At 38.2% G+C, this 10,861-nt stretch overlaps 1 protein-coding gene across 2 annotated transcripts; it reads left to right on the top strand.

The window, feature by feature from the left end:
* The first annotated feature begins 317 nt into the window (after positions 1–317).
* abhd10a (abhydrolase domain containing 10, depalmitoylase a) lies at positions 318–10,620 on the top strand. Of its 2 annotated transcripts, none has more exons than XM_016244481.1 (5): positions 318–449; positions 1,070–1,253; positions 3,238–3,349; positions 3,806–3,943; positions 9,853–10,620. In XM_016244481.1, exons 1-5 carry the CDS (start codon positions 365–367, stop codon positions 10,192–10,194), a joined length of 861 nt encoding a protein of 286 aa, XP_016099967.1. In that variant the 5' UTR covers positions 318–364; the 3' UTR covers positions 10,195–10,620. The 2 variants fall into 2 exon arrangements, with proteins under 2 accessions (XP_016099967.1, XP_016099966.1); XM_016244480.1 differs by lacking the exon at positions 318–449 and adding an exon at positions 559–799.
* The last annotated feature ends 241 nt before the right edge of the window (positions 10,621–10,861 follow it).

Raw genomic sequence — 10,861 nt, 5'->3', positions numbered from 1 at the left:
TCTGTCTGTCAGAAATCAGGATTCAAATGGCTTTATTCATGGGGAAAGTATTTAGATTGCCAAAGCATTGATTAAATTACAGACTTTCACATCCACATTTACATAGATTTACACAAAGCTAAAATATTAACAATGGTACGGAAACGACAACATTAGAGAGATCAGATTCCACATTTACACAGATTTGCAAAAAATACAAATAAGTTAAAATAGTAATAAGAAGAAAACAGCAAATCTATGCGCGCTGTGGCGCTCCGCGGCAGTAGGCGGCAGTGGTGTGCAGCCAGGGCTCAGATTACTTCAGGACACTATTCGGACTGGATTCCTGTGTCAACCTCTGTGTCTCCGCAGAGAGCGGGGCAGTATGGCGTTAACTGTGCTCAGAAATTGCTCAAAGGTTCTTAAAATAAACGTCCGGAAATTCACCGCTCTCCAGCACGTTTCTACGGGTAAGATGAGCCCTTGCGAAACGTGATTATGCAAGAGCTTCGATGTGTTGCGGCCGGGGGCGTTATACATGTGGAGGTGTGGCCAGCGCGTCTAGTATATGGAGCAACATAAGAAGGGATACGTGTATTTGTAGTAGTTTCAGTTTTCCCATTGCACTATAAATGCTCAGATTATTACATTATGGTGTCTTGGTGTAACTCACCGTTTTCGATTTAGTGATTTATGTGTGGATTAAGTGGAGCTAACAAGGCGGAAGATTGCAAAACTGCCCTGGACATGGCTGATACAACAGAGGAGAAATCATTTGTTTTTGATGTCCTCTCTAAGCGCCACCAACGACAATTATCAAGTTAAATCATTTTTTATAGTACTAGTGCTTTTAAGGAAGAAAAAGCATAGTGTACAAATTAATATAGCATTACAATATAGCGTACTTTGTTTCAAATCCTTGTTAAAAATGCTTTTTCAGAAGATGTAGAATGTAAAATATGAAATGTAAAAGAATATCACATTTATATTGCCTCCTTGCATGTACTGTTAAAATGAGAACCACTGCATCTCATGAATATACACCATAAAAAGAGATCATGAAACCATGAAAGTTTTTGCTGTGTTTTAGGTGTTCGACACAAGACCACGATTCAGTATGCTACACGGCCGGATTTACCAAAGCTGGCCTACAGGAAACTGAAAGGGAAGAGTCCTGGAGTGGTTTTCTTGCCTGGTTTTGCCTCTGTCATGGGTGGACAGAAAGCAGAAGCATTAGAAGAGTTCTGCAAGTCTTTAGGTCACTCATACCTCAGGTAATTGTCACTAGAGATAGACAATAGTAATTTGTAATCAAGTACTTTTAAAAATAAAAATTAAGGTATTGAGTACTTACAAAATTAACCAGGGTGTGATAAGTTAAAATACCAGAGAGGGAGGGAGGATTTTGTTATATTAAAATATTATATTTTATTATTTTTTTTAATTGTTTTATTTTTATCTCACCTTATATCAAGGACGCCAGTAGCTAGTAAAACTTTTGACTGGCCACATATAAATACAGTGCCGCCCACTAATATTGGCACCAGTGCCAATCCTAGACTTTAGCCGATCCTTGGCTCTTTAGAAGGGGTGGGTGGAGTGGGGTATGCGCTTTCAACTCGGTTTTTAGTCTCGAGCAACACTGTACGACATTCACATTACATGATTTGACTAATTTTTTACATAGAAAGGGTGATAGCAAGGGTGATTACAAATGAGGCATGTGTTGCATTCAGTGGGGACATAATTACTGATTATAATGACTTATACTGTCTTTTTACGCGTTGCGTATCGTGCTGCGTAAACATAAAACCATGTCTGCATTTGTGATCGGAGAAACAAGCCTACTCTACACTGCTCAAAACTCGCATTTGAATCATCAGTGGCAAATTATTTAAATATAAAAAACGTACTTACAGGCTGTGAGTCAGAAGCGCCAGACTGTCCTTGCAAAGTTGGAACTGCCCCACTTTAAAGAAACAGCCTTTGTGCCACAGACGCATTGTAGGCTACTGGTTCAGGAAACAGTCCTCATCCTCCATAAAATGCACTGCACACATCTGAATATTTGGGTTGAACTGTTGAAATACAACTTAACCACTGATTTCTAGTTGTGTCCTCTTTTGGAAGGCCAAACAAAGTAGTTTCGCTTTCACAACGAAACACAGCATCTCCACAACATGGCGGCGGCAACAACAATACTACAGCGAGAATAAAAGTTACGCCTTCTTTCTTTGCATGAACATTTGGGCGGCTTTATGCAAATCTTCCCACATCGTGACGTAGACATGTGGAGGCGTGTTAGAACGAGCCGTTTTAGGTAGGTGTGGCTGAATCTGAACTTTTATAAAGAATATCTCTTTAGATTTGAGACTTTAGTCTTTGCAACTTTACAGATCTTCTTTTTCCACCAAGAGCTTGTAACATTCCAAAGAGAAAGGAAAAATTGAAATCACATCATATGACCCCTTTAAAGGGGTGGTTGATTATGATTTCACTTTTTTAACTTTAGTTAGTGTATTGTTGCTGTTAGAGCATAAACAATGTCTGCAAAGTTAAAACACTCAAAGTAAAATGCAAAGTGAGATACTTTCTTTTAGAGAAATCGCAGTTTAAGGACTACAAAAAAGGCTTGTAGGGACTACATCGAGCTTCTTCCTGGGTTTGTGACATCACTAACCCCGATGTTTACATAAATACTGCCCCTGGGAGCATGCGACTATCCGTAATGGTAAGGGGGCATGGCATTTCCAGACAACATGCACTAGGCCGTTTGGCGAATCACAACACAAAGGACAAGCTAACCAATCTGAGGGAGTGGCTTCATAGAACCAGGTACTCAACAGACCGTTTTGATGAGAACAAAAACTGGTGTAGAATAAAGGTAAAATATGTGAAAATAATGCTTAAAAAAAAAGCACGCTTGAACACACTGCACCCCATAAACACTTTTAAATATTGGTAGAAAAACGTACATAACCATTTATTGTCAGGAATGGGAATTGCATCCCGGTGGACCAGAAGTGGAAATAAAATGTATGAAATTATTACAGTGTCACTATAATCAGTGTACAGTAGCTATGTTTCCATCCACCTATTTTTATGCGCATTTTGGAATATCGCATAAAAAACCGCTGGATGGAAATGCCAAGATGCGACTGAATGAATACAGAATACAGATGAATTCTGTATAATAGCTACTAGTGTCTTCTTGACATTTTAACTCTTTTGCTGTTGTGATGAATGCAATTCCTCTAGGTTTGACTATTCTGGCTGTGGGTCATCTGAAGGGGAAATGGGTAACTACAGCATTGGTGCCTGGAAGAAAGATGTCCTGTATGTACTGGATGAACTAGTAGAGGGGCCACAGGTGAGTGGATTAACAGCATGACAACACTGGATAGTCTGGACAAATAGAATTTTACTTTAAATTGAAAAATTAAATTTGACCTAATATTGTTTTACACAAATATCCCTTTAATTAATTGAATACAAATTAATCAAATTATATACATAACCAAAGTAAAATCAACTCTAGCCTAGACTTATTTTACCATGAGATGATGTCTACAGGAAGCAGTCAGATTCCATGTTTATTTAGTCACTTTTCTCCCTATTTCAGCATGAGTAATCGGGGGAATGTCTAAACTTTATATCTGAGAGAAAATGACATGTTTGCCTTTATTTTAGATCAACTGTCCATAGCACAGGACTGATATGACCAGTGTCCCATGTTCACATTGCTGTTTTTCCACTATAGAAAGGTTCTGACAAGTGTTTGTTAAAGGACTTTTGACTTAAATTGAGTTTCTCTTTCATGCTCAAGATTCTGGTGGGCTCCAGCATGGGTGGGTGGCTGATGTTGCTAGCTGCTCTTGCACGGCCAGAGAAGACAGCTGCTTTAGTGGGCATCTCAACTGCTGCCGATCACTTTGTCACTGCCTTCAACTCCCTACCAATAGAGGTACGAAAATCTTCAATGTCGTTTTGTAAACTTTTGAATATTGGTAAAATACTAATAATAAAACCAGTAATTTGTTCCAAATTGTGTACTTATGTAAATGTAACTAATGCCGCTTTACGGGCACATATCACTAACTTCCATCTATCTATTTTTATGCGCATTTTGGAATATCACATAAAAAAACCGCTGGATGGAAACGCCAAGATGCGCATAAATTCTAAAAATGTGCATAAAAACGTATGCACACAATTGAGTAGGATAAACTTTTTAAACACATTTACCGAATAAATTCAACCATGCACATTAGGGGTGTCGAAATTAATAGTTTCTTCGATGCATCGCGATGCAGACGAGGACGATTCGGTATCGGTTCAGTAATGGACCATAACCGTCATTTGTCGCGGTAGCATACATTAGGCGCGTTCGGCTTGAAGCGCCGCTGGGCAGAATGATCAGTGTATGTCCAAGTACTGCGAGAGCGATAAGAGAGCAGACTTATGCTTTCGCGGTTGATGTCATACACTCATCCTGCGCAGCGCTGCTTCAAATCGAACATGCCTAATAGCTGAGGGAGGCGAGACGCGAGTAATTAAAAATGCTCCAAATACTTTAAAAGCCGACATCTGGCCACATTTCGGCTTTTATGAACAACCTGAGCACGACCTGGAAAAGACACACACTGTGTGTAAATCATGTCATGCACAATGAAATATGCAGAGATGGGCAAATGAAGCCTTGTGAAGCACTGAGGCTTTCCTCTGACTGTTTCGGGAAAAGATGCAAAGCTTCGAGTGTCTCGAAAACAGCGCCATCTGGTGGTTCATAAAAATATATCAGCCAAAAGCCTTGCTGAAAAGACGCATTTCGTGGCAAAAACAGAGAAACAAATAGAGACATAATTAGTGTAGCTGCTGTTCCAACCAAGCAAAATTGATTTGTTTAACCAAACTAAAGAAAAAATATTGTGCATTTGATCAGACATAACTGCAGTACAAGATTATGAGATGCATTATAGTATTTGGGTATTTTTGTGACCAAATCTTTAACTGGAATGTATCTCTCTAATTTTGTCCCCCTACTTAAAAATTGTGAATCTGACATGGAACGCTGGGCTAACCTCCCCTTTTCTCTTGCTGGGCGTATAAGCCTAATCAAGATGACTATTCTTCCCTAGTTTTTGTACTTATTTCAACATATTCCAATTTACCCTAAGAAAAAGTTTTTTATGGTTTTGGACAAACGTATCACTTCTTTTTTTATGGGGAAATAGGCCAGCTCGAATTAAGAAAACAAGTTTGCAGCTCCCTAAAAATAAAGGCGGTTTCGCACTCCCAAATTTTTTACACTATTATTGGCCCTGCAATATCCAAAAAAATGTTATATTGGAGGAACTATATAAATTCTGAACTCCCTTGTTGGGCTTACCTAGAACAGTCCTCAGCGCGCCTCTCTCTGAACTCTGTTATGTCCTCTCAATTACCTTTACCTACCAATTTTTGTTCAAATTTAGTAGTTTCCCACTCAGTTAAGATATGGACTCAATTTAGGAAGCACACTGGTTTGCATAGGTCTTCTATACTTTCTCAGATTTTTAAAAACCACTGTTTTGCGCCATCCATTATGGATGAGGCGTTCCGAATATGGTTCAATAAGGACATAAAGACCATTGATGATCTCTATGAGAGCGGTATTTTCTCATCCTTTAATAACCTTTCTAAGAGATTCGATCTACCTAATTCCCACTTATTTCGTTTTTTTCAAGTCTGGCACTGTGCAAAAACTATTCCCTCATTTTCCAAATCGTACCCCTGAATCTCCATTGGATGACTTCTTAAAGCTTGAACCACACTCAAAACATTTTATTTCTGTAATTTATAATCTGATTCACAATATTAATTCAGGCTCTGCAAATCAGGCCAGAGGTGCTTGGGAAGAGAGTTTGGGATTTGATTTATCTGATGGACACTGGGAGCGTATTATTGAGCTCACTCACACCTCATCTATATGCGCAAGGCATGGGCTTATACAATGTAAGATTCTGCATTGGGTTTACTATACTAATGCTAGACTTGCCAAAATATACCCCTCTGTCAGCGATGCATGTAATAGGTGCAAGCAATCACCAGCAGACCTCATTCACATGTTGTGGGAATGCCCTAAATTATTTGATTATTGGACTAAAATATTTAAAACTTTGAAAGATGCCTTCGACATAGATATCGATACAAATCCACTTTTGGCCATTTTTGGGTTGGCAGTAAATGTTAACCTTTCAGTAACGTTCCAAAAGGCTTTAGCCTTTACTACTTTACTAGCAAGATGTCTCATCCTTTTAAAGTGGAAGCACGTCTCACCCCCTTCCTTTGATACATGGCTAAAAGAAGTGTTTACTTGCATTAAATTGGAAAAAATTAGACTGTCACTCACTGGTTCATTAAAGACCTTTGACAAGGTGTGGCGCCCCTTTTTAGATTATCTGTCTTGATACTTAAGCTGAGCATTAATATATAAACATACAATTTTTATTTATGTTTTTTTAAAATAAAGCATTATATATGTTTTATTATTAAAATTGATTTATTTATTTTAAAAAAATTTAACCTCCGGGTTTTTTTTTTCTTTTTTTTCCCCCTCTCTTTCTTTTCTCTCCCCCCCATGGGAAGTTATACAGTAAGTTGTTGAGGGAGGGAAGTATTTAGTGGGGTAGTATTCACTCAGTTAAGATATGGACTCAATTTAGGAAGCACACTGGTTTGCATAGGTCTTCTATACTTTCTCAGATTTTTAAAAACCACTGTTTTGCGCCATCCATTATGGATGAGGCGTTCCGAATATGGTTCAATAAGGACATAAAGACCATTGATGATCTCTATGAGAGCGGTATTTTCTCATCCTTTAATAACCTTTCTAAGAGATTCGATCTACCTAATTCCCACTTATTTCGTTTTTTTCAAGTCTGGCACTGTGCAAAAACTATTCCCTCATTTTCCAAATCGTACCCCTGAATCTCCATTGGATGACTTCTTAAAGCTTGAACCACACTCAAAACATTTTATTTCTGTAATTTATAATCTGATTCACAATATTAATTCAGGCTCTGCAAATCAGGCCAGAGGTGCTTGGGAAGAGAGTTTGGGATTTGATTTATCTGATGGACACTGGGAGCGTATTATTGAGCTCACTCACACCTCATCTATATGCGCAAGGCATGGGCTTATACAATGTAAGATTCTGCATTGGGTTTACTATACTAATGCTAGACTTGCCAAAATATACCCCTCTGTCAGCGATGCATGTAATAGGTGCAAGCAATCACCAGCAGACCTCATTCACATGTTGTGGGAATGCCCTAAATTATTTGATTATTGGACTAAAATATTTAAAACTTTGAAAGATGCCTTCGACATAGATATCGATACAAATCCACTTTTGGCCATTTTTGGGTTGGCAGTAAATGTTAACCTTTCAGTAACGTTCCAAAAGGCTTTAGCCTTTACTACTTTACTAGCAAGATGTCTCATCCTTTTAAAGTGGAAGCACGTCTCACCCCCTTCCTTTGATACATGGCTAAAAGAAGTGTTTACTTGCATTAAATTGGAAAAAATTAGACTGTCACTCACTGGTTCATTAAAGACCTTTGACAAGGTGTGGCGCCCCTTTTTAGATTATCTGTCTTGATACTTAAGCTGAGCATTAATATATAAACATACAATTTTTATTTATGTTTTTTTAAAATAAAGCATTATATATGTTTTATTATTAAAATTGATTTATTTATTTTAAAAAAATTTAACCTCCGGGTTTTTTTTTTCTTTTTTTTCCCCCTCTCTTTCTTTTCTCTCCCCCCCATGGGAAGTTATACAGTAAGTTGTTGAGGGAGGGAAGTATTTAGTGGGGTAGTATTAGTAATAACATGGAAGAATAATTGTATAAAATTAATGTTGTAGTTTGTCGAGTTGATATTCCATGCAGAAAATCTAATAATAAAGAAATTTGTATGCTCGGCCCTGGCAGCTTTTAGAGCCTGTCTATAGCTGGACATGCATAATATTTATGCAATAAACAACTAAGGCCCCGTCCACACGGAGACGCCTTTAGCTGTATACGCATACATTTTGTATCGTATAGGCGTTTCGTCCACACGGATCCGGCGTTTTGGGAGAGTGAAACCGATATTTTTTGAAACCGGGTCCCAGAGTGGATAAATCTGAAAACACCGCCCTTGCGTTTTCGTGTGGACAGCGAATCCGTATACTTTCTGAAACGATGACGTCATCAGCCCACGTCTCGCCCCTAGTCAGACACCGCTACGTCACGTAACAGCAACAAAAACATGAACAAACACTGAACAATTGTCTTTTTATTAACTAACATTAACACAGATTAATAAATGTATTGTTCCATGTTCGTTTGTATACCGCCCGAAAGGTTTATTCACATAGTCCAAGTCATCTTCTCCATTTTTAGTGTGTCACTGTGGCAGAATTACAGCGCCACATACTGGTCTGGCATGTATACTATATTGTTTTGTGTCGGTTTCGTGGTTTTGTGTGGACGCAGATATTTCTTGAGATGAGGGGGGAAAAAAGATTGGATAGGGAAAGCTCTGGCTTCGTGTGGACGTAGCCTAATTCTCTTGCAGGCATAGATTGCTGAAACCTCGCAAAACTTTTGCGTTCTCTCGCAAAACCAGTTTTCGGACAAACACTTCCTGTTTACTTCACTGCTTGTAAGTTAGTGGTTCATACAGCTCGTACGTTTATAATGGAGCGGTTCATAGAGTTTTATTTTAAACTTGGACTCAAGTTCAAATACAGTCAGCTTTGCTTATAGTTTAAGGCACGGTTTTGGGACATTCTAAAAAGCTTAATGTATGCTACTATAACAGTGACACTGGAGGCCCAATTCGGTATTAGGCCTAATAAATACTACTAATACTAATAATTGTAATATTAATGACCTCATTAATAGCATTACTATCAGTAAAGCAGATAGCCAAAATGCAACGTTTCTCCCCCATTTAAAACCGTTAGGCTATAGAAAACGCTTAAGGGAGGCTAATGGACGAAGACGGTATAGGCTATAATATAGGTATATTAGGTATAGGTATAATAGGTATATTACATAATATGCACAGGAAAGCAGACAAGCCCAGAATAGCTATAAAGAAGCCAAAACATAATTTAAAGCAAAACTGAAATTATGGGCTCACGTACCGCTCTCATTCAGCACAAATCCAAATGTTTCCATATTCGCAATTTATTTGAAGCTAAACCATTATTTATTAAATTAAATTAAATTAACTGGGCTTTGTACGTTCCAATATCGAAGGGGAAAAAATCATAATGAACAAAAATGTGCCGCACTGGAGTGGACCGGGGCTCACGCTGTACGGCACAGACTATAATACAGATTATTTAAATTGACTGTGTAACATTTTATCTGTATTGGGGATTTTATGTTTTATTTTAATGATGAACAGGCCGTTTGCAATGAATATGTGCGCATGAGGCGCCGGCGCGATCAAATCGCTGAAACATAAAATACTCCGTCACTTACAATAGGGCATAATTCGAAATTGCAAAGTGCAAAATCAACCAAATTGAAAAACTAATTATCCAAATGTACACAGTCTATATATCTAACATTACTTGTGAGCAGAAAAAAATAAACTGTCAACTTAATGAAAAGTAATGATATTTAGCACAAAGTACATATTTACTTAGAGATTATATTTAGAACACTGACAATAAAGATCAGTTATCTAAATTCGAAAACAACACCTTATTTATGCCTTGCAAGGGGGATGGAAGTGTTTTAAAACCTCTTGTATATAGACTTGCCATGTAAAAATAATTCTGGCATGTCATATAACTCCATATATCCATAACGTCTTTCCCTTTCATTAGACAAAGAAAGAGATAGAGGAACAGGGCTTTTGGAAATTCCCAACCAAGCACAATGAAGAGGGTTTCTACACTCTTAGCATGGACTTTCTGAAGGAAGCGGAGAACCACTGCATACTCCAGAGCCCCATCCCTGTTTCCTGCCCCGTTCGTCTGGTTCACGGGTTCAAGGACTCTGATGTTCCCTGGCACGTCTCCATGCAGGTCGCAGAGCGAGTACTCAGCAATGACGTAGATGTCATTCTACGCAAACATGGGCAACATCGCATGTCAGATAAAGATGATATTAAGCTCATGGTGTACACTATTGATGACCTTATCGATAAATTGACCACATTGGGGTGAGAACGGGTGTAAGGACAGTATGAAAGATGGACTAGTTGGGATGGGGAAAGCATTGTGTACAGGTATCAGGTTTGGAGGTTAGGCCTTTAATTAAAGTGAAAGAAGCCAAATTAATTGAATGAGAATCACCAAAAAAATTCTCATTTCTTTCCAGAGCCATATGACTGACTTCCATGGAACACCATACAATGACCAGGTGCTGGCATGCTCAAAAAAGTCATTCTGACTTGTGTGCTATATTCCTTCTATAGTGACCTGAAGCTGTACGATAGCTTTGTAAAAGGGACAGGCCAAAATCTAAAAGAATAGTTCATCCAAACATTTTAAATTGCTGAGAATTTACTCACCTTCAGGACAGCCAAAATGTACAAGAGATTGCTTCTTCATCTGAACAGTTTTGGAGAATTGTAGCATTACATCACTTGCTTACCAATGGATCCTCTGCAGTGAATGGGTGCCGTCAGAATGAGAGTCCAAACAGCTGATAAAAACACAATAATTCACAAGTAATCCACACCACTCCAGTTCATCAATTAACATCTTGGGAAGCAAAAAGCTGTGTTAAAATAAGAGTTTTTTTTTATCCTTAATATTGCTTTCTTAAGTAAAAAAAGTAGTAGTAAATATGCACAGATCAAGCACCGTTTTCCACTGAAAATAGTTCAAA

The sequence above is a fragment of the Sinocyclocheilus grahami genome, unplaced genomic scaffold (genome assembly GCF_001515645.1).
Source record: "Sinocyclocheilus grahami isolate Dianchi unplaced genomic scaffold, SAMN03320097.WGS_v1.1 scaffold720.1, whole genome shotgun sequence".
NCBI lineage: Eukaryota > Metazoa > Chordata > Actinopteri > Cypriniformes > Cyprinidae > Sinocyclocheilus > Sinocyclocheilus grahami.
Note: the sequence above shows the minus strand (reverse complement) of the source record. Positions and strands in the feature narration are given on the sequence as shown.